Here is a 24,494-nt window from a genome sequence, read left to right as displayed (position 1 = left end):
ACCTTTCCAGGGATGGAGGTGAGGCTGACTGGCCTGTAGTTTCCTGGGTCCTCCTTCCTGCCCTTTTTGAAGACTGGAGTGACACTGGCTTTCCTCCAGTCCTCAGGCCCCTCTCCTGTTCTGGCCTTTCAAAGATGATGGAGAGTGGCTTAGCAATAACATCTGCCAGCTCCCTCAGCGCTCATGGGTGCATCCCACCAGGGCCCATGGATTTGTGGATGTTGAGTTTGCCTAAATGATCTCTAACCCAATCCTCCTCCACCAAGAGAAAGTCTTCCTTTCTCCAGACTTTCTATCCTGCCTCCAGGGTCTGGGATTCCTGAGAGCCAGCCTCAGCAGTAAAGACTGAAGCAAAGAAGGCATTCAGTAACTCTGTCTTCTCTGTATCCTCCATCACCAGGGCACCCACCTCATTCAGCAGCAGGCCCACATTTTCCCTAGTCTTCCTTTTGCTGCTGATGTACTTGAAGAAGCCCCTCTTGTTGTCCTTGACAGCCCTTGTCAGATTTAATTCCAAGTGGGCCTTAGCCCAGTTCATGGGAATCAGCTGTGTACTAGGCATCCAAAGGAGATTGCACTGATTTTGCCTTTACTCCACATCATGAGGATCCATATCCTTTATAACACTTCCCAAGATACCTCAAAATGGGCTGTACATGTAAAACCACACACACAAGAGCCAAAAAAAACCCTGACAAACTCCCTTTCTCCAACCAAGGAAGAGTCAAGGCACAAAAATTTCAGAAAGACTCTTATGGACTTCATTACACAGCTGTATCACCCTCAAGAATGTTTACATAAGACAGTGACTGGCAGTACAAAAAGTCCAAAGATTAGATAAAAATGTTGAGTGACACACACAAAGTTTACAAAAGCAAGCTATTCAACACAGCAAGCCCTTGTCTGCCATGTTTTCTGGCTTGCATACTATGGATGGTCAAGAGTTCACAAACAGTTGGATTGATTATAATGATCAAGAGTAAGGAAACAAACAAAAATTGAATTTTCTCTAAAAGGAAAGGAATTTTTCTTTTTAAATTTCTAATGAAATCAGCAAGAGCTTCCAGAGCATATTTCAAGACAATAATAGTATCCACAGAAGTAGGTTGTTTCTCTGTCTGTAAAATAACAATTCAGTCTTATGAAATGTAGCACTCATTTTACAAAATAACAAGTTCCCCAGATTTTTCTTCTTCTATGGTACAGGCTGCCTTCTTGGAAATTATCATAACATCTTTTAGCTAATAAACCAGTACAAAACAACCACTCTAATGATAGAAATTTTGAGAAATGGTAAGCCACATGTTCTATATAGAGAAATTACTGTAAAATACAAGAACTCATGGAAGGGGAAGGTGGTATTTATTTACAAAGTCTCTAAGTAAATTGGGTTTACCCACTAATACTCATTCTCTCATAGATTTCCTTCATTTACATGCTCAAGCCTACATTCTCACAAGCACCAAGACATATGTGCCCAAGCAGTCTGCACAGAAAAGACAAGAGATCATACTTGTCAAGTCTGTACCATGTCTCTGGAGTTCCTCTTCAATGACAAGCAAGCTTTCAGACAGACTCTTTTACACCACTTAGGCATCATCAGCCGTTATGAGGTGGTTCTTAGTCTCAAAGTCTTGCTAAATTCAATTTCCAAAAATCTTAGACCAGTTGCTATCCACTGTCTGGTTTTTTCCTCACTTGTCTGTTTTCTTTGGGACCTAACAGGAAGAGGACTGGTATACATGGTATGTCAAAGCCTTTTTCCACTTTCCTTGTGGTAGGATGAAGGGTCTTCCGCTGAGAAGCCATCTGTGCGTTGGTGTTATCACAACGCAGGTCTTTTGGTCTTGAAAACCACATTCCTCAATTTTACTGCTGGGAATGTTGTCCTGGGAATGGTGTTCTTTGTTATCAATACAGGCCATGCTTTTAACTGTTTTGCTTTGTTTGGGTGTTTCTTCTAGTGCTTACACACACATGCATTTCCACTCATACTGCATTCATAAAATCTTAGTATTTCATTTATATATCTCCACTTCTACACCAGCAGTGGTCAAGTGGGTCTAAGGCTGCTGTTATCTATCACTTTCTGGACATGCACTGATACCTGTTAGTCTTGACAGATGGATCTGAGGTTTTAACAATCCTGAAATCATCATAAAGGCAGTCTGGCCATGATTTTAAAATAATTTAAAGAGTAAAAAGTCAGTAGCCACCTCGCTTTGTCCTCAGATTTCCAGTGAGCATAAATATATGTACAATATATGTTGCTTTTCCCCTGCAGCAGTCCCAGTATTTTGAGTAAATTAGTAAGCATAGCTTGTCCAAGAGGAGAACCCAAGAAGGATCATAAAATTTACTCAGTCTACAATTTGACAGCACCAGGTATCAACTTTATGAAATTTGTATTATCAATAGTTGAAAAATGCACAATTAACTAAACATATCCTTTCTTTTGTGTTTTATAAGGATCCTTTAGAAGTTCCCACTCAGAAGCACAAGGAATATTTACACACTCAATGTCCAGGCCAGCTGTTACCCCAGCAGATCACCTTCCTTTAAGGTATGGTGCTTATTAACTTCAGTCTAATATCCACTTGCAAGGGAACTTATAGTAATGAATTATCCCCCACTTCTAATATCAACTTGAAATGGAAATAGAGTCCATGAGATGAAGGCAGTACTTTAGTCATGAAGCTTTACCAATACACTAGGGAGCAGAACTTTAAACTTGTGTCTAATTACTGATTGGTATGCTGGTTCTGCATGTAAAAATCACTATTACTTCAGCATGTACAGCGACAGCTCCAATTACCAGATAGATAGAAAAACAATTCTTGCCAGAGAAAGCAAAACATGGCCAAACATGCTAATGCAGCAGTCTGTTCTTAAATTCACAAGTCTGGACTAAGTAAATATTTTTAAGCTTATATCAGATTAAAAGAAGAAAAAGAAAAAAAAAAGAAAAAAAAAGAAAAGAGAAATAGCAGTAATTTACAGCCACTGAGGATCTAAACTTCTTTTAAGATGAAGCGACTGATCTCCTCCTCTACCCTCTTATTTGTGTTTGCAAATTTAATAGAGAAAGTGCAAAGTAATCCTTGTTCTGTAAATTAGTGTACCATCTCTCATGACAGAGGCAATACATGGAATGGCTCTAGCACACAGTATATGAAGATAAAAGATATACCAAAGAGTACTTTTGGCTTGGTGCAGAAGTTACTCTATTTCTGAAACAAACTTCCTTTGTTGGCCCCTTAAAGTTTTAAACACAAACAAAAAACCATCTCAATGTTTTTCATTCACATGCAGATGGAACTAAATACAAATTTTTATAACGTGAACAGCGCAACTGTTTAGATCAGAAGGAGATCAGTTGTGGAAAAAAAATACCTCCATTAGAGGGTATCACCCACTGCCATTCCTAGAAAACACTCATACAGCCTGTTTAGAAAAGACTCCCAAATACTACCAAATACTATCATGAGTGTGATATCATGGCAAGATGGACAGGGAAAAGACTTGCATAATAGATCGCTCCAGGAGAAGCTCAAGGAGGAACTCGTGGCATTGGTGGATCTGAAAAGAATTCCACAGAAATGTGCCTTAGTGCAGTTTTACCTACTACTAAATCTCTTGATGGTAACAGATGAGTACTGATCTTCTGAGACTGATGCTGACTGAGATACGTGCTTCAGTAGCGAGTATCAGGGATGGCTGAAAGCTGATCACACGCTCTACAGATGTCAGCTGGGGGTGGCTCTAGTCAGATGCCTACCCCAAAACCAGAATACTTAAGCCTGAGATACTTTGGGCTCTAGCCAGTCTTGTAGTCTTCCTTCTTCCTCCTCTTCCCTCATTTATCTCATGCTCCTATAAAAATCATTCAGGGAACCATATAGATGAAGTGACCAATTATCATAAAATATCCCTGAAAACTCATTTGAAATTATAGAGGATCTTCTATTATAACCAGGAAAGGACCTGTATGGCAGCTTAATGCTGTCAATGTAGGAAAGTTACAGTAGACTCTGCAATTATCAAGGGAGCAGATTGTCTGAGTTCAGTTATTGATTTTTACTTGTTCAGAAAAATACCACGTTATTGCTTGGGTTAGAGAAGAAATGGGTTAGCCTTACAGGGAAAAAGAATTCGCTTATTTCCAAAGATATGTCAGGTTAGTTTAAATCTCAATAAAGAGGTTTTAAGAACTCTTATTGAAACATCACCTGTGCTTTTCCTTCAATTATAAGTCATCTTGTGGGAAGATAATGTTCTTTTACTGGTAATACTAAATCTTGGGCCAGCCAAAAACCAACAAGGAATTTTAGAAGTGCGGGGGAGGGGGGGAGAATTCCAAGTAGCGTATAGTTTTTAATCTTGCTAGAGAAGTTAATTTGAAACTTTCAGTTGGCTACTGTTCTTTGAACATCTGTTGGATATCATTACCTTTTGTTTTGTTGAGAAATGTGAAGTCTTTTCTTATTCCAACTTAACTATTGTATTCAGAGAGCGACTAATAAAATGTGCTACCATATTCTTAAGCTTCTTTGAAAAATTGTGATTGATTGTGCTATTCAAGATTTGCTACTACTAACCTCAGTATAGGTCTTTTGAGTCCCCATAATTTTTGTTTTGATTCATGCTCTCTAAATATTTCCTCAAGGTCAGGTGGGCACTTTGTGCACCATATTTTCTGAATGGCTGTGCTTTTAGTCCATATTGATCAATTGGTTTCCTACAAAAATACCTGGGGAAGAAACGAGGAAACACAACTGACAATACAAGATAAAACATCAGTGCGTCAAACCATGAAATGTGGTACCTTCTTTATGACTCAAAATCCTAAAAATAAAGATTGAAAATCTCAGTGTTAGATATAGTTTAACCATTATTTATGGACTCTTAATTCCTGGAGCCAGGAATAGCTGCTGGAATTCTACAGCCTGATGGCTGGATGATCAGATTAATTCCTCTGGCATTAGCAAACATCTCATCATTAAAAAAGAAGAATGAAAAGACTAAGAAATTAAGAGCAAAATTTTTGCACCCTACTCTCTTGCAAAAAGGAACAAAAAAATACAAAGCACAACCCCTATTATATCTCAACAGGATATCCATCTGGAAAGTCTTACCTTCCAGATGCTTTCCCCTACTATTTCATTGTCCTGCTAATCTCTGCAACCACCCCTAGGGGGAAAACAAAACACTGCACAATTTAATGTCAGGCTAACATTTTGAAGGATGAACAATACAAAAGGAAATACACTCTGGATAACAGTCAGTTTAAATATTACAATGGTAAGAACCAGAAAAACAGAAGTGGATAATTTGAATAACATTGAATGCAAAAAATGTATGAAAATAAATTCATAAAAACAAATAGCATCTTACATGGACAAAATAGTAAATAAGTGCATTTGCAAATAATAAAAATCACAAATCAACAAGAAAGCCTACCAACTTCTTCCCCTCAAACAATCAAAGTTTAATCATATTAATGTGGTCAAACCTTCAGACAACTACCTTTTTTTTTTACATAGAAGTATGAAGTCAAATAAACAAAATTACTATTACAGTGTTTTAGAGAAGTCCACAAAATGTTCTCCCAGTCTTCAGTAGGATGGCAAGGTTTCTTCTCACCAGGAGTCACCTGTACACTAAAGAACCTTGCAAGCCTGTCAGGAGTCATTTTATTAAGTTACAGAGAGGTTGGACAGACTTGTAAATTAAGTCCTTTAAACTTGAAAGTCAAATCTCCTAGCCAGTCACATGAAATGCTTGGGCTTTGAGTAGCTCAGCTATCTATTTGGACCGCTTTTGGTTCCACTGGAGCAGTGTGGCTAGAAACTCTACAGCCTGTTGCAATTGAAACAGACTGAATGGGGGTTCCAGTGCAGAGAGAACCTTCCCAAGAAATTAACACAGTTCTCACAATAAACAGGTCTACCAGGTACCTGACAAAAGATGAGTTTTATTGCTATCAACTTCTGTTTGGTTGCTTTTAAGTGTGATTGAATTTACATAACACCTCTTTCCAACCTCAAGGTGCATTATAACAGTACAAACAGGCAAAGAGTTGATTTAAAATATAAATAGAGTAATAACATACTTCTGGTATAGAAATGCAAAAGGACACTCATGGAGGAATGAAAAAAAGCATTTGGTTTTACACCGCTGCCATTCTCTTACTGTTTTACTATTTTCCATGCTCAGAAAACCCTTCTGAAGCCAGCAGCATGCAATTTGCAGAACATACTCATATCCTATATAGAAGTTTCTACGTCCCCAGCATCCTCATCCCATTTCATCTTTACAAATGTTTTTGTTTATGAGCTGCTGAAAATATGAAAATCTGGACAGATATGAAAACCAACTGGATACAGAAGAAACCAGTAAGTACTCATATTGGTTAACCCTATTAGGCCAGGAGTACATTTCACATCAACACATACATTAACTAAGCACCTAACAGCCAACTTAAGTTATGTCTTGGATATTATTCCAGAATTCCCCAGTACTGCTTGGCTCTCCTTTTTGCCAGTTCCTTACCAGACACAGGCAGCTATTAGATCCAATTCAAATGAGTACAATCCTCCAATTGCATGATGTTAGCAAAATCATTTAAGGCTTCATCTATGCTATAAATTGTAGCATTACTTACAAAAGATTTGGGGGTGATTTCAGAACACATTATTTCATTCTTTCCAGTCATAAATGTTAACTAAAAAACTCCTTACACCAGCGAGTAAGTAACAAGTAAAATCACTGCAGTTCACATAACAAAATAAAATGTTGGGGTTCAAACCTCTTTTATCCTGCCATGTTGGATGCACCACATACACACGTGTTCCAGGAAGTGAAGCAATACATGTATCATGCATACTTGGAAAACTACTCTAAGTTACTATGAATTTCTGTACACCATCAGTCTTTTCTCCAGATATGAAAAAGATTTCAGTCATAATTCCTATCCACAAATACACAGTCTGAAATTTCAAAAATAAAGCCATTGGAGTTGTCACAACATGATCATAATCTTGAAACTGAAAAAATTCCTCCTTTACACAGCATTCCAATAACTCAAAAGATAGACTATATATTCATGAAACCTTGCAAAAAGAAAAGCATCTTCTACCTTCTATGAAGAATATAGGCCAAAATCTCCTGCATTTTTGTAAGTTGTAAGTAACCGTTATAAATTTAGAGATGCTGTATTTCAGTAGAGCTAGAGAAGACAGGTTCATTTGCTGTGGTAACATTTACTACAGAAATATTTTTATTTGCTATAGCATCACCCTCTATTGCACAAGTAGCTATCTAGTAAGACAGAACTACTTGCATTTCTCACCACTGTTATTTCATCTCATAGGTTTTCCAGAGATCTCTGTTCATAAAATGTTTGTCAAAATGCACTCACACATAGCACCAGGCAAAGAGGAGATGAGAGACAGATGCTTCTGCATGTTAGTGGGCGGGATGGGAAAGAAGCTGGGGAAGCTTCTTGTATTTCTTTCCAGAAGAAATTCCTTTCCAGAAAAATTCCTCTCAGATACATTTTCCACCTCAAAAACAACAAAACAGATCAGCAATGGCTTAATCTCTTAGTTCCCTGCTCCAGCATGTTACCTTTCTGCCACATATGCTCTCTTCAGCTACTTGAGTGCATGGCTCTTGAAATAAGCTAGCTAAGATCTGAAACTCACTTCCATCCTTTATAGATTCTATCACTGCAATATGTACTACTGTAAAACTGAGGCTGCAGTAAAGTTTGCAAGCTAAAGAAATAAATTCAATTTTTTCAATTTTTTCCTCTGCTTTAGATTGCTTATCTTAATATAGGCCTTTACTGGTTAAAATATTTGTTGAAAGTACACAAAGTTGCAAATTCTACAAACCTATATTCACACATGCCAACTACACCTATATACACTGCAGGTACGGTACGTGCGTATCTTACTAGTGTTCCTATATATCAAAGCACAAAATGGAAGATGTTTCTATGTAGTATCACCATGGCACAGAACTAAGTGAGCAGAAAGTCCTTATCTAGCTCCATCTAAGCTATTGAAGGTGAAATCAGAGGTGAAGTACATACAGCGAGAATGAGTAAACCCACAAATGGTCCAAAATTATTTATTACATGAATACAAGAGACTACAATCATACCGAACAGGCTATTATCAAATCTCTTCAGTGACAAAGCTTTCTGTCGAAGACGACAAATAAAAACAAGTGCATAAATCACAAGGACATGTGGCTTAAGGCCATTATCCCAGAGGATTAGAAAATGGTTTTTGCATCCTCCCTCTTTACTTTTAGTACCTCCATCTTTGTTTTAATATTGTAGCTATTATTACCAGTGCTATCTGAAGATGAGAGTCCCTCGTAGTTATGAATGGCAAAGAGAAAAACCGTCTCACTTGTTAAGAGAGATTCTAGGGTATGCTTTAAAGGTACATTCAGTAACCATAGGGTAAGAGTGTGTTTTTAATGTGTCCTGCCGGTCTTGTCCAACTGTGTAATGCTTTAATTATTAAGCCCTATACTGAGCATTATGGATTGTGGTTGCCAGGGACCACCAAAAACCCATGGTTTTGCTGTGCTAACCACGGTGCAAACACCTAACAAAGAAACTGCCGGTCCCAAGGTACTCACGCAATCCAAAGGTATGATTAACAAGTGGCAAAACCAGGTAAATGTAGCTGAAGCATAGAGGAAGCAGGCAAGTATCGCAATCAGCAGTCACCACACATTTGGGGATGCAACAAGGGAATAATCACTCTCAAATAACACCACCGGTTTCACTGACACTATTCAGAACATTCATTACAGACTACACTGTGTAAACATCTCATGGTCTAACTAAAAATGAAGTCTAGAGCTAAGGAAAATTGCTCAATTTATACATAGTACAAATTAGGATTGCACATAGTATAAATTAGGATTTTAACCTGGACTCCAGGTAAAATGAGAAATTGATGCTCTGTGCAACCCCTAAGGAGACAATTAAAAGATTTCACCAAGTAGCCCACAAATCTTACACAGGTCATCATGCCACCTCACCTCTGTTGAAATTACAGACATCACTACAGATACACAGACACTGCTCAATTTCTAAGAACACTTTTCAGAATACACTTTCATGCCTAAATAAAATAAAATCCCCAAAAAAATAGCTTGCCATCAACTTTTTTTTTTCTTTTGCAGTCAGCAACTGCAAACTTATAGTCTCAAGGCAACCCCTCTTTCCCAGAGACACATTTGATCCAAAATGTGGATCAAAACTTGATTAGTAAAAAAATGCAGCTCCAAATTGAAAGGTGGGGTCCAGAAACTAGAAGCAAAACCAGAAGTGAGAGCCAGTGAGGAGCTGGAAGAGAAACATGAACATGCTGTTCTAATCTACTAATACAAGAACTTGAAAACTGTTTATAAAACCAGAATGCTCTTCTTCCTGACTGCTAAGCCACTATTCTCTTAATGATGAGGAAGAAAGAAATTGGTTTAAAATCTTCAGTCCTAAATTTCTGCTTCAAAATTATGGTACTTTTCAGCAAGGCAGTTGCTGACTCAAGTGAAAAGCTTAGCAAAGCTGAGCAGTAATTAAAGAGATTTCATTTACAAGACAATTTCACATTTGTACAGGGGTAAATGTGCTTCTTATGACATGAAATTTCCCATAATACTGAAAAGACGTATGAAGATATAATACCATCTCCGTCTTTCATTTGTCCTGTGAAGTAAGCCATCATTTCTTATGGTAAGTAAATATGCACTTGAATAAAGACAACTATTGAAGGCAAAACTTAAGAGGTAATGAATACCACTCAGAGCCAAAGAAAACAGTTCTTGGAGCTTTTAGGATCATGTATTCAAGTCCTGTTCCAAAATTCAAGTCAACAGACATCATGCCATTACAGTCCTATATAGTTGGAGCAAGCCTCAATGGCTCTGCAATATGCCTAATACAATTTCCTAAGTTGTATTTACAGAAATCAGACCTGTATCAGTTTACACTTTATTTCAAATCAGTGGTTTCAGTTTGTGAACCCCTGAATGTTTTACAGATGTACATGCAGATGGAAAAATAACATGTATGAGTCTGCGTTTCCTAGTCAATCAAGAACTAAGAACCTTAGAAACTGTCTACGGATCACCATTTATTCTAAAAAAAATTCATAGGAGTTAATGACCTTAACAATGAGAATTTTGACTATATAATGTTCCATACTTACCTTTGCCTCAAAGGAAGTTTTTCCTGGTAGATCCAGAGCACCCACTAATTTTTGGTTTATTATATATAAACATGGGACAGACAGTTAGATGTGTCAGTGTTTTAATTAGGTTCTCGCAGAACTTCTTCCTCCCATTTGTAGTTTAACAATGGCAAGAAATTTTACACTAACTGTGCCAAGCCTAGGTAGAGACTCCCTCCTTTATTTGAATATTCAGTGTTTTTAAAGAAATAAATACCTAAGAATCCAAAACTTCAGTCTACCTGTTAGCTACAGACATGCAGGGAGAGGAAAGAAAAAACCCTACAAGTATGACAGCACCTTGGACATTCAGTGATGCTTAGAGAGATGAGTTAAATGCACTGAGCACATCCCAATCTGCATTCTAGATATAACAAGTAATCTCAGATACACTTCTATGCCTGCCCTTAGCAAAGCAGCTTCTAGAATACAGATCCTTGTCCGCATCTAAAAGCTACTCTTGAGCCACAGAATTAGAGCAAAACCTTACATATATATATTTGTGTTTTGCCAGCAAAACAAGTAAGGCCAAAATTCTTAAAATCACAGCATCCCCTCCAGTTTTCACACCAAGCCATGACAAGAACATCTTGAATGAAAATTAGTTCTAAATGAAAGCAAGAATCCTTAGCACCTTTCTGGTGCATTTCAGCTTTCAAAAACACTTTGCAAATATTAAGGTGCTAAGATATAAAAGAGCCATTGTTTCAGTGAAAGGAAGCAAGAAAAGAGGAGGCAGAATGTGGTAGCAAAATGGGCAGATGGCTGGCTGATACTTCAGTTTTGTATATTGCGGTTTCTTTCCCATCTTAGTGACGTATCAAAACAGGTTCTGCAGTACTAGAACAGCAAAGGAATACTACATTACTTTATACAGACAGATCCTGGTAGACCTGGGTTACTTTCAACACTAATACTTTTCCAACTGAAATTCCTGTTGCTTTTCTTAAATTAAGACTGCAATTTTTTGTTATTCTATGCCACCATAAGAAAAGCTTTTATATCCTTATTGGGAGTAAAGTGTTTTTCCTTTGCAGTTCCTATTCCTGCATTTCCAAAGGCACATATGCCCAGAGCAGTCAAGATGCTCGATACAAAGCTGTAATTTGTTTGTCTATTACATACCCTCCTGAATTCCATTTTCGTTTTTTTAGGGTGCTTTGTGGCTCTTTAGCCACAGCTATCAGGAAGGACTTACGCAAAAAGATTCATCACAAAGCATTATCTGCTACATTCACGTTCATTTGGGGTGTCTAATACTACTAATATAGATCAATGCTGGGATGTCTACTGAGAACTCCATGCCATCCAGAAGCATCGCTGTATGCTTGCCAGTATTCCACCACAGTAAACACTGGCAGCTGATGGATGGAGAGCCAATCTCAAAGAGCAGGACTCTGACAGATCCTCATCTATATTGGTTAGTACCTCACTCACTCCACTATTAACAGCATGGATTTCAGCGAGACAGCTCACAGGAAAAGTAAAGCAAGAATGGCAAAGTTTTTCACTTCGGTATTTAATGTTCAGCTCATTAAGGGCCCAGCTTGAAGCCCTGTGAACCTCGCAGAAACATTCCCACTAGGGTTTGGAGTAAGGCCTTGAAAAAATAGGGGCTTGAACTTGATAGAGAAAGGAATAGAAGCTAGTTAAGAGCAAGGAGCACAGGTTTCATGTCCTCCCATTGTTCAGCCTAGTTTAGCAGGCATGGTTACTGGTGGGAATTTGCACTGGCTTACCACAGTCAACTCACATAAGGGTTCCAGTCAGCAAAAAAGGTATGGAAGTTGGCTGCCAGGTCAACTTTTGTCAGGAATAGCTAACTGAAAACATTAGAGGGTATGATCGAACAAGCTCCTTGGGTAAAAGCCAAGAGGATTCAAAAATGGACCTGAGACAACTTGAACAATTAGAGAGTGATTTCTCACTACAAAAATTGACATCGGCATTACAAACAGCTCCTGAAAATGCTTCTCACTCTTAATAATGTTATCTCTGGCCCGCTAGAATACCAGTGGTCAATCCACTAAAGCTGTACCAGAAATTCCATTTTGCTCTGATTAATCAATATTACTAAGTCCTAAAAATGATAGCTGTACCTGACTCAAAACAGACCAAATAGAATGAGTTCTTGGTGATCAAAAAAAGTTGTATCACAAACTCAGATATGCATGATGAATACAGGTAAAGAAAAAGACACAAAAACACAAGGGAACTTGGATTTCTTGCTATCTGTGATGAATGACGCAGTTCCTGCCATGTTAGATGCATTTCACCTTCATAAATTACCATCACATGGCAGGTGCAGTGGGATCTGTCTCCATCCTGCTAAAGGTTTCTGTTTGGTTAGTCCAAAAAACTAGTGTTACATACTATTGTAAGATTTTATTTTAGCACTTTCAAGTCAAATATAAAAACGTACTTAAAATACCACATCAATTAAAAAACAATGTAACCTGACAGAGAAAACCAGTTGTGTCCCAGAACTACAGTGATTTTTTTCAGAACTGTCCCATGTTGCTGCTTCTAGTGGATCACAACACAGGAATACAGATTTTATTTTTTCCAAAGACATTTTAACAAACTATCAATTAAAAAAAAAAAAAAGGAAAGTACAAACTATCAGTTTTCAAACACTTCAGTACACTCTTACTTCTGTATTTAGTAAGCTCTTTTGGGCAGAAATGGTTTCTCGCTTTGGGAATTTCTGACACTCCAGTTATGTTGGTTGACAGTGTGAAGAGTGACTGTTGATTGACATAACTTGGCTAGCAGAAGCTGCCACAGTAGTCACAGTTATATTGGCAAAAACAGTGCTTTTATCTGAATTGCTTCCATCATTTGTGGATTTATTTTTTTTTTGCATGAATACACATGAAGATACTAAGTTCAAGGAATTAGAGATTTGTGTGCAGTTTCATTGCTATGATCTTCTTGGGATGATGGAGACATGGTGGGATGGCTTGCATGACTAGAGTACTGCAATGGAGGGATATAGGCTCTTTAGGAAGGACATGTCGGAAAGACAAGGAGGTGGAGTTGCCCTTTGTGTGAGAGAGCAGCTGGAATGCATGGAGCTTTGCCTGGGCATGGATGATGAGCTAACAGAGAGCTTACAGGTAAGGATTAAAGAGCAGACCGGTATGGGTGACATTGTAGTGGGCATCTGCTATAGGCCACTTGACCAGGAAGAACAAGTGGATGAGGCCCTCTACAGACAGGCAGAAGCACCTTCGCGTTCACAGGCCCTGGTCCTCATAGGGCATTTAAACCACCCTGATATCTGCAGGAAGGACAACATAGACAGGGATAAGCAGTACAGGGTGTTCCTGGAGAGCACTGATGACAAATTCCTGATCCAAGTAATAGAGGAGCCAACAATGAGAAGCGCTGTGCTGTACCTTATACTTACAAACAAGGAAGGGCTCCTTGGGGATGTGAAGGTCAAAGACAGCCTTAAGTTGCAGTGACTATGGTGGCATTCAGGATCCTGAGAGGAGGGAGCAGGGCAAAACCCAAGATCACAGCCCTGGACTTCAGGACAGCAGACTTTGGTCTCTTCAGGGATCTGCTTGAAAGAGTCCCAGGCCCTAGAGGGAAGAAGGGTCCAAGAAAGCTGGTGGATGCTCAAGGATCATCTCCTCCAAGCTCAAGAACTGTTCATCCCAACAAGCAGGAAGTCAGGCAAAAATGCCAGGAGGCCTACATGGATGAACAAGGAGATCCTGGCAAAAGTCAAACACAACCAGAAAGTATACAAAAGGTGGAAGCAGGGACAGGTAACCTGGAAGGAATACAGAGATGCTGCCTGAGCGTGCAGAAATGCAGTCAGGAAAGCCAGAGCCCACTGGAACTGAAACAGGTGAGGGATGTCAAAAATAAGTTATCTGAAGGGAGGGTGTAAAGAAGATGGAGCCAGATCCTTCTCAGTGCTGTTCAGTGACAGGAAAAGAGGCCATGGGCACAAACTGAAACACAGGAGGTTCCCTCTGAACATCAGGAAACACTTTTTCACTGTGAGGGTGACCAGGCACTGGCAAAAGTTTCCCAGGGAGATTGTGGAGTCTCCTTCTTTGGAGATATTCAAAAGCCATCTGGACATAGTCTTGCAGAACCTGCTCTAGGTCAGCCTGCTTGAGCAGGGAGGGTGGACCAGATGACCTCCAGAGGTCTCTTCCATCCTCAACCATTCTGTGATTCTCCAAAAGCACTGCTGTGTCAGAAAACTTCCAGCCATGCACCAGTGTTTATACTGCTGTTTTATACCAGCCTTTCAATTCCATAAAGTACCCTCGAGGTACACACAGAGTCTGTGTATTTGTGCTTCACCCAGCATGAAGGGAGCCCTCTCTCAATCAAGGCCTCTAGGCATTTCAGTAACATGAATAAATAACTGCTTTCTATACCATATTCACAATTCCACTCTTTCAACCAGAAAAGTCAAGATGTTTTCCCAAATCATATTACCTTCATATATAGCAACTTACAATATGAATTGTAATACGAAACATTAGATACGAAAGCCTAGGAGAAAACAAAAAGAAAAAGGAAAAAAAAAATTAAAAAAATCAAACTCGGGCCTTTCTCGACATACCAATGTCCAATTGCAAGACAAATGAAACTAAGGAACAAAACCCAAACACGGAGAATAAAATACCCTGCAAAATTAATTATTTCAGAGAATTCTTGATACTAACTGCAGGTCCAGAAATCTTTATTACTGATGTATAATATGATATTTTTTGGTCTGACAACAGAAAGGGAAGAACCTCATCTATGAAAAATTTGAAGAGCTTTAGGACAAGAAGAAGGACATGTGAAAATTTTTTTCTGTATCATACTACACTACCTTCAGACACCTGTTGAATATGTATTTACCTCTGTGCTGTGTCTCTCTCTCTTCTTCATTTCTCTCCACCCCTTTACTCTTAACAAATTTGCCCAGCAGCACAGTGGGATAGATGCCATACAAACATGGCAGTAACCTTCTATTCAGACAGATGCTGTGCCTGCCCCTGCTTATTGCTGGTCAAAACTGATATAAAATGATGTCATCAATAAAAGTGCCACATTTTTAACTTGGTTAGCATGTGTCAATAATTCAGTGGAGACTCTGGTCTCCTTTATGTTCATTTATGTTGAATTCTGCTAAATGGCAGTGGTCTGTGCCAGTTTCCCTCTCCAGGCTGTTTGCACCATCTGGCCATAGATAAAACTCCATATAGTTAAAGAACACTAACCTACAACCTTTAAAGACCAAGATATATTTATTTACTCCTTCAAGCATTCTCCCATTTTCTTCTCCTTTAAATGTTGTACTATTTTCTATTTTTGAGAAGTAAAACACACTCCTTTCTTCCTTTGGTCACAGCACTACCTCTAAATCAACAAAGAGTATCTGTAAATTCTACTATGATGGGTTTATTTTGTCATTTATTCAGTTGTCAATTAACTTTGTTTGTTTGTTTGAAGATGCACATATATTCTGCATATTTACATAAAAATAATTGCTATGTGCTGAGTATCATCAGGGACTTTGTTTTATCATCCACAACTATATTAAGCAATGGTTCTTGCTAAAGACAGTGGTGTTTTCACATGCTTAAAGCACAGGACACTGACTCAGGAAACCAGAGTTCTGCTCTTTGCTTTCTGACTAACCACTTGGGCAACTTTGCTCAAGTCATTTCACCTGCAGTGCATCAGTTTATCTTTCTACAGTGACATTCTCCTCACTCTAACCTGCTCTGTAAAGCATTCAAGAACCTATGGATGTATTTCCACAACGTGCCTAGGACTAGAGAATTGGCAAAGTTATTCTGCATATGAAACATACTGTCATCAATTTCAGTTCCTTACATACTAGTGGCATGATATTACTATTTTTGCTCATCTTGATGAAGAAAAAATGTTAAGAACATCTTTCTTTTCAGCCCATTCACCAACTGTGCACAATTATTCACATTGCAATTGTAACATAAATCAAGATCTAAGCTTACTGAATGGTATTTCAGATGTTTCCAGTATATGATGCAGTTTGATATACCTCAGGCGCCAGGTATGAGCACTGGTGCGAGAGTAGTCACCACTGGCAGTATGAACAAGTTGAGTTTTTACATCCAACTGCTCCAGCGGGACATGCAAAAGCAAGGGGCAAGGCTCTGGGTACCAACAGTAGAGATGTAAATTCCAAGATTGATAACCACATTGCAAGACAGTACTGTGCATGGTTGTCCACTGTCCAAACCAGCTGGAAAGTGATCTGATTTTGGCCATGGAGGAGTCTTTGCCAAAGGAATGCCTTTGTATGGAAAGAAGGTGTTCTAATGATCAAGGATCTGCATTGTGAATCTAAACAATGTGAGCGTGACTGACCCCAGAAGTTTGCTAGAAGCCACTATTTTAATCTAGCAGTCTTTAAGCTGTGCTAGCATTATAGTGACAAGAAGAGGAAAGGGCAGCCGATTGCAATGTTTGGAAGGAAAGGCAGTAACTTAAGACACTGCTGGTATACTCTCCTCTTCACACCTGTGAGCAACTATGATAGGACGTGAATTTATTTTCATACACATTGCTTCTTCCTTAAAGTCATCTAAATTGCAAGAGGATCACTGGACAATGAGTTGAAGACAGCTGCGACTCCAACATTTTCAGCTTGTACGTTTTATTGTTGCTCTCTGAGGTAGTAGGATAGAACACATTATTGGTTTGGTTGCATTCTGCATAGCAGTCTGAAAAACTTGGTATAAAATAAACAACATCAAGTACAAAAGCCTCCCTTTCGTGCTCATCACCAAATAGTTTGGTTTAGCCACTAGCGGGTCCAATCTTCCAGCGGACTCAATATCAGTACTGATATTTTCCCCTCTTTCTCCATTTGTAGCATCCTGCATTTTGTCAACATAAATCTCAGTGGAGGAAGACATCCCCAACCAAAAGCTTCTACCATTTCTTTAAACCAATCATTTTTTGCTTTGTGGAAGTTAATGACAACAAGCAACTTTCCTAGTACTAAAAAGTTGTTTATGACATCATCACCTACTGATTTCAACTACTTGGAAGAGTCACTGAAGGGGAATAGATTTCTCATATATGTAGTTGGTATTAAAGAGCTCTGGAAGACCAAAATCAAGGACATAAGTTATAAAGTATTCCAATAATAACAACAGAAAATGTCCACCTTTACAGGGACCTCATTCTTCATTGCTCCAATTCTCTACTGTGATAAAACAGCATCTAGTTGTACAGTACACTCAACACTGAAGAATCCAAAAATACAGACAATTGTACCCTTTTAAAGCGGTAGGAACCATCTTTATCTTATTTAAGAATTCTCAAGCACACCAGCCAGTATTTTATCTTAGAAGACTTGTCTTACATGAATGATAACCTCCCTGTGTTTAAATCTGAGTCACACTCTAGAACCAGTCTTAGGATTGAAAAAAAGGTGAGACTACAGAAATACAGAATTGAACTGCTGCTTGCAGAGCCTCAGTTAATGTCAGTTCATTTTCTATAAAAACCAGGAAGCCTAGGACTCCTTTCTGTTAGAAAACAAATGAAAGCTAATATTCTTAAGAACAACATGATCTAAAGAACATATATTTGGGGATTTAATAATGCTAGAATGATTGGCTTTCATTTCTTATTTTTATCCAGTGGCACACACCTTTCTAGTACCTTCGGCCTGAAAAATATTGAATTAAGCAAATTCATACATTGAAGTCCAGTAATTTCTGAACATAAACTTCCATCTGCAGTATTGATTAGCAGCAGTATTAACTGAAGACAGAAGGGAAAACAATCACCAAAGGAATTTAGTACTGAGGTGACTGAGGTTCGGGGGTACAGCAGAGGAGTCAGAGATAGGAGGAAAGTGAAACCTAGCCAGGAGGAGCTGGGTTGAGAAGCCTGAACATCAGCTGGAAACTTCATGTCATTTCAACAGTCCACAATTCTTCTTGCTCCCTGCATTTCACCATTCAATAACTCTTTTATTCCAGGATGAGAAACATTCTTTTCTCCAAACAGACAAATTCATTCCCAAGTCCCTAAACAGGTACTAAAGTCCATCTGGAAATTGTAAGAAAACAAAGAGTATCATATTAAAAAAAAATAAATTAAATTCCACAATTCCTTTCCTTCACGTCTCTGCCCTTTCTCTCTTCTTCCTCTCTCCTAAAACAAAATCCCTCATTATTCTTCTCTGTATTTAAGTGAAGATTGCTCAATAACATAGTTTTCTAGTTTTCTCCTAGTCTTAAGTCTTAGCTGTCAAATGCCTACCGGGAAATAATATTCAAAAGCAAATGATACAACTGAAATGATGGCATTGTGCATGTACCTATTACATTCTGGGATAAAACTTTACAGGAACTATTGAAAGCTGCAACTGAAAGCCACAACTCAACTTCCCTGGAAGTTTTAAGCAACAGAAAATTTCTCGTGAAGGAAGCGGGGGGATGCTTAAAAAGATATTTTTTTTTCTGATTATTATTATTTTTCTTGTAAAAGCATATCAGTGCCAGAATGTGAAAGCACCCACTGACATGGGTGCTGTCCTGATTTAAGAAAGCTATGGTTCTGGTGTTAGCACTGCTACTTGCAGTTTTGCCAAACAATAGCAGATCAAAACTAGTTATGATTTCTATCATTTTCACAGATAACTGGGAGAACAGTAAAGCCAGGCATTGTTAATTGATGTGACCCTTGACTAGCTGCCATTCAGGCAGCATGCATAGGGTCTGGGTCAACATGTGCAACTATTCCCTGGGGATAGAAAATTGGTACAGACATGGAGTAACAGAAATGACTCATCAATACTTGAAAACGCATGGGAGAAGAGTAGAGTGATGGTGGCATCTATCTCCTCGTAACACTGGTCAAGAGATCAGAGGCGTAAGGACAGGGAACTCTATCCTTAAAAAGTCATCTATTTCTTTTTATTATATTCAAGTGTACCTATCTTATGTGGAGGTTAGTGAGGAAGACTGCATTCTGTCTGCTCCATCTGAGACTTCCAGCTTCCTCCATCATCAGGCTTATGTGATTAGATCTGGCTTTTTGCTATAGCATTAGATAGACGTTGGTGGGGTTGTTCTTGCCAATTTTAAGCGTAGCTTCTACCCAGTTAACTCCATTGTAGTGGAAATAGTAGCTATATCCCAGAAAGAACAGTGATGTGGATACTGTAAGCACTGTTCAGACCTGGTCTGATCTGGAAATTGAAACAGGTAATGGAACTATTTTACACAGTCTGTTTCTAATTCTGACACAGACGGCACTTAAACAAGGATTCCAGCCTTGGCAGTTTTGCTTCAAAGTCAGTGCCAAGGCAAGGATAATCCTTTCTAGCAATTTTCTCCTTGATTTTTGAGCCACCAACTTCCGTATAAAATAGAATTTGTTATCTGCTACTCCCCTTCTACAGCTGTGCATTGAACGAGCTTTGACAAGACACAGGACAGACGTTCAAATACTGAGCCGAGTGACACCAAAGAGACTAATGAATCTGTACAAGGTACAAAGCTCATTTCTTAACCCTTATCTTCAGGTGGGTGTACTACAAGGAAGAAAAAATTAGTGATCCAATGAAAAAGCAAAAAAGGGAAAGTGAAATTACCTTCCCTGATAGTAGTTCTGACTCTCCAGCTCTTAGATTATGCTAAGTGTGGGATAATGAACAATGATTGTTTTTTAAAGCTAACATTCGCTACAAAGAGGAGTCAAACCCAGACAACTAACAGAGCAAAAATAGCACATGTATGTATGTTTCCTTACACAAAACTACTTTTCAGAAAGTTCTTTAGTCACAAAATTAGGCAAGTAACCAATACAGCTAACTCTGGAGAGAATGGAGACAAACTCATGAAGAAAAACCAACTGTAAACTTGCATTGGCCATTATGTCCTCTTCTCACACAAGTCTTTATCTTAATGTTATCAGCACACACAGGTTATAGGAAAAATAGATACATCAGAAATCTCACATCCTTAAGATGGATTTTTTAAAAATTTATTCTAATGCAGATGATGAAAGGTCTTCAATCAAAGCTTGCAAGACCTCATGAATATAGGCTTTCATACAAGACAGGGGTGGGGGGGGGAAAGGAATGCTGTTCTGGGTGTAGATAAGCACTCCCATCAACATCGATAGGAATTTGCACATAGACCAAGTTTAGCACATAGTGCAAAGACTTCGTAGTCAGGTTATGAATTTTACCCATTATTAGCCTTTATAAACATCAGGCAAAATGGCTTGGGTTTCGTTGGGTTTGTGTATGTGTGTATTTGTTTTTTTAAGATTGGTCTTATAAAGGCACACATACAAAAAAGAAATCAGACAGAGGATGAAAGAGGAGAGTATTCTAGTAAAGGTCTATTGACAACTGATCGTTTATTCCAGGTAAAACGAAAAATACACATTTGAGCAAGAGAGAACTCACACAAGTAATAGTTTGGAGCATTGTTCCTTCAAAATCATTATACTTAAGAACACTTCAGTTCAGTGATTTAAGTGCACATGGGAGATGCCTAGTTTTACCAGTTTTCTCAAATAATTCATTCAGAAGGAATACTACTTTTGCTAATATTAAGTCCTACACATTGAAATTTCAGATCAAGTCTCTGACAGATCTTAATGCTGCCAACAGACATGTAGTCATTCACCACTGCTCTGCACTTTGGCTTTCTGAGGTCTCTACTTTGCAATTCCTGTAGATTGAATAGCTGGCACAGGGAATTCAGCATATTAGTAATACTATTTTCAGTACTCCTTCAAAGACAAACAATGCCTATTTCTCCAGACCTGAGAAAACTTATGATCTTTTATGTCATCTAAACAGAGAAGAAAAAACGCTGTCATGCATATTTCAGATATATTAAAAAAACCCCATATCTTGCTGTATATGGCCATCCAAATACCTCCAAGCTATTCTTTCCTTATCAGCAACAGAGAAGGGGGTAAGTACTTTGAACAGGAAAGATGCAACACACACCAGAAATCAAAAATTGTGAGAATTAAATATCAACAGGATGGAGAAAAGTAACCTGCTACCACAGTGGGCAATTAAAAGACCAAAAAAAAAAAATCAAAACCAACCTACCTATCCAATTATCCATCAGAGACTCTGCAGTTACCGCTGCTTCTACATGACTTGCAGCCTTGCTGATCAAGGGCCGTCACAGGACACCTAAGCAATAAGAATTTCACATTTCAAACTTGGAATACTTATCAGCAATTTGCAGTTTTCAAGAAGCCTCGGGATACCTGTTCCACCTTGGTCATTTCTCCATTTAAAAAATAATGCAACACAGTGAAGACGTTCAGCGGTTTGGGCTTTTTTTTTTTTGTTAACTTGTTCTTTTCTTATAAGTAAAGTAACCTCTGATCACCTATCTGCATTTGCAGTAGGGAGCAGAATGACTTTGTCAGAAGATCCCCCCTGTCCTGAACTCATCGTCTGAGTTTATATATGCAATTTTTCTTCTAAGCTTACAGTATAGTGATGGAGCTCTATAAGGTGAGAAAAAAACCCCTTCATTTCATAGGTCTTATTACGATAGTCTGTGCATTTTCACCACTGAATGGGAAAAAAAACCACCCAACCCAAACTAGTCCCCCTAGCGTACCTTTGCAGTAGGAATCTAAAGAATATGTGGCAAATCATTACCCCGTCTTTTCATGTGAAGCTTTTTTTTTTTCTTCAGTAGAAGACATAACCACTTACAGAAACTGCAGGGAAACTAGACAACCTTTCAATCCATTTATCTAATTTCCTGCTGTTTCTATTTCTGAACAAGTTAAAAAAGTAAACATTGTACAAAGAAAATCTGCATCCAGATTTCATTAAATAAAATGTGCTGACCTGTTGGCAATTGCCAGGTTGTTTGGTTTTAACATAGTACTTTGTTTAGCCCAGTGCTTTCTGTTCCTTCTAGCACTGAAATTGTATTTAAAAAGCTAACAATGTTTAAAAGACATTTGATTCATTGTAATTTCCATCCCGGCATGCATACGTTCCAGAATACTTAAATGACAATCAGTGCTGTGAAAATGTTTCCTGTAGTAATTTTAAAAGTGCTATAAAAACCAAGTACAGTACATGCACAAAAAGGTAAGACCTTGTAACAACAGTTCAGATGCCTCCACAGGCTAATTTTCTGTTATAAAAATGCATGTTGGAAAAAAAAGTAGGCTTTATTTGCTGTCTAGCAGTACCCCCTTCCAAGTTGAACAAAGCAGAAGACATTGCACTCAGGTGAAAACACAGACAAAGATTGCTTGTGTGATGCTCTACAAAGAAGAGAAATCACTTGCTTTCTAAAAACAAAACCGGGCACAGTGGAAGAGCTAGGAATCTCTCCAAAAAGTGTTACATAAGGCATTGTCAAACTTCACGTCACCTCCACAGAGGCCGCAAGTTGCTATTCCCCCTCCCCGGTGAGCAGGGATTAATGATCTAAATGACACAATTCTCGGAGAGGAGGTGATAGCAGCAGCCTTCCCAAAGGAGAGCCTCCTGGGCTGAAGCCTTGCTGGGAAGGCTGGAGGGGGATGGGGAAACCACCCTCCCCACCTCAGCGTCCCGGCCAAACTCCAGCTTCGCCCCGAGCCGGCAGGCAGGTCCCGATTCGGGCAGGCTGCCTCCCGGAGCAGGCATGCCGAGGGGCAAGGCGTTCACGCCCCACGGCGTGACACCCTTCCACCCGCACGGCAGCAGCCGCCAGCCCCCGGCTCTCCCGGACTCCTCCACGCAGCCGGCGGTACTTGGCGGGACGGCGGCCCCGTTCCCCCTCCGCCCCACGGCTGGAGCCCCCCGCGGAGCGGGAACACATCCCGGCCGGAGGAAAGGGGCGTGGGGTGCCGTGTAAACAAGTGCCCGTGCGGACTCAAGAGGGGAACGGAGTGCGAGCCAGGCGGGGTAACCTCCCTCGGCTGGGGAGACGGGGGGACGTGCCCCTTTGTGCCAGGGGAGCGGACAAGCGTTCCTCCGCCCGAGCATCTCCTCAACTCCGCATCTGATGGGGATTAAAATCCAGGAGATAAAAACACCACCGCGGCCCTACCGGACTCGGATGCCCCCTCCCCCGGGCTGCTGGAAGGGAGACACTCACCGATTGTTTCTTGCCCTCCCCCGCCCCTCGCCTCTAAAAGCAGCAGCGACCCGACGAGGCACTTACCATCCCCGGGTGGCTCCCGGGCCGCCAGGACGGGGGCTCGGCACCCGCCTCTCCGTGCAAGCAAGCGGTCCTTCCCCCTCCTTCGCCCCAGCTCCGTTCCCGCAGCCTGGCGCTCCGGAGGTGTCAGCCGGCGGGTCCCAGCCGGGGCGGCACCGGCGACTCCACTCTCCGCGGGACGAGGTGCCGCTGACGGTGGGAGGAGGAGGAGGAGGGAAGCGGGGAGGTCCCCACTCTTCCCGGGATGCGCCGCCGAGGTGGCTGCCTCCTCCTCCGCCCAGCTCTCTCTCCAGGGCCTGCCCGCTCCCTGCTTCGCGCTGTCCTGAGGTGCAGCCCGGCCCCGTCCGTCCGTCCCGCTCGCCTTCCCCCGCCCCTCTCCCCGGCGGCGAGCCGCACGGCGCACAGGCCCCGCCGGCGGCCAGAAGGACCCGGGGGCGACGGGGGATTCCGGCCCGGCCTCCTGTCCTCTCCCCGGGGCCTGGCGCACACTCTCCGCGGGGAGAGGAGGCCCTGCCCCGGCCTGGCGGGCGGCGAGCAGCCCCGGGAAGGTCACCGGCACCGTGGAGCCGATCACGGAGAGGCTCCCTCCGGCACCGCCGCGGCCGTTGCTACTGCTGCCGGCCCGGCCTCAGCGGCCGCTGGGTGCCGCGCTCCGCCCGGGCTCGCTCCGTGCGGGTGCCCGGCGGCCGCCTCCGAGTCTGAGTGCCAGGCTGCCCCCTTCCCCTTCCTTCCTTCCTTCCTTCCTTGCCTCCCGCCCCTTCCCCGCTGCCAGCCTTCCCCCGCCGGCTCCCTCCGGCGCCCTGTGCCAGGCTGCCCCCTGCGGGTCTCGGTGCCGAGGCTGCCCGCCGCCGGCGCTGCGCCCGGCGGGCCGAGGCGGAGGCAGGCGCGAGGGCGGCCGCCGCTGCCGTTCCGCGGGTGCCGGGAGCGGGGTGGATGCCCGCCGCCGCTCTGCCCCGGGCTCAGCGGCAGCTGCAGTGACTGTGTGTCTGTGTCATGTCTGTGCATGGGCGGGCGGAGGCGCGGGGCCGAGGCGGAGCCAGCCCGCTGACACACCGCC

At 41.0% G+C, this 24,494-nt stretch overlaps 1 protein-coding gene across 1 annotated transcript; it reads right to left on the bottom strand.

Annotated features, from left to right (window-relative positions):
• Positions 1-13,747: 13,747 nt before the first annotated feature.
• On the bottom strand, positions 13,748-24,442 carry LOC129200308 (collagen alpha-1(III) chain-like). The gene is made up of 4 exons (XM_054811632.1): positions 24,221-24,442; positions 23,441-24,045; positions 21,364-21,450; positions 13,748-13,849 (listed from the first exon to the last, which is right to left on the bottom strand). The coding sequence occupies exons 1-3, from the start codon at positions 24,440-24,442 to the stop codon at positions 21,372-21,374; spliced, it is 906 nt and encodes a 301-aa protein (XP_054667607.1). The 3' UTR covers positions 13,748-13,849; positions 21,364-21,371.
• Positions 24,443-24,494: the final 52 nt, after the last annotated feature.

This window comes from Grus americana, unplaced genomic scaffold (assembly GCF_028858705.1).
Source record: "Grus americana isolate bGruAme1 unplaced genomic scaffold, bGruAme1.mat H_39, whole genome shotgun sequence".
Lineage (NCBI taxonomy): Eukaryota > Metazoa > Chordata > Aves > Gruiformes > Gruidae > Grus > Grus americana.
The sequence above is the reverse complement of the archived record's forward strand: the minus strand, read 5'-3'. Positions and strand labels throughout refer to the sequence as shown.

Coding starts and splice junctions, on each gene's coding strand:
- LOC129200308 (XM_054811632.1), bottom strand. CDS start 24,442: ATGCACAGACATGACACAGACACACAGTCACTGCAGCTGCCGCTGAGC. Junction 24,046..24,220: donor CAGGGCGCCGGAGGGAGCCG/GCGGGGGAAGGC, acceptor CGGCAGCAGTAG/CAACGGCCGCGGCGGTGCCG. Junction 21,451..23,440: donor CCGGGAGCCACCCGGGGATG/GTAAGTGCCTCG, acceptor CTTATTGCTTAG/GTGTCCTGTGACGGCCCTTG.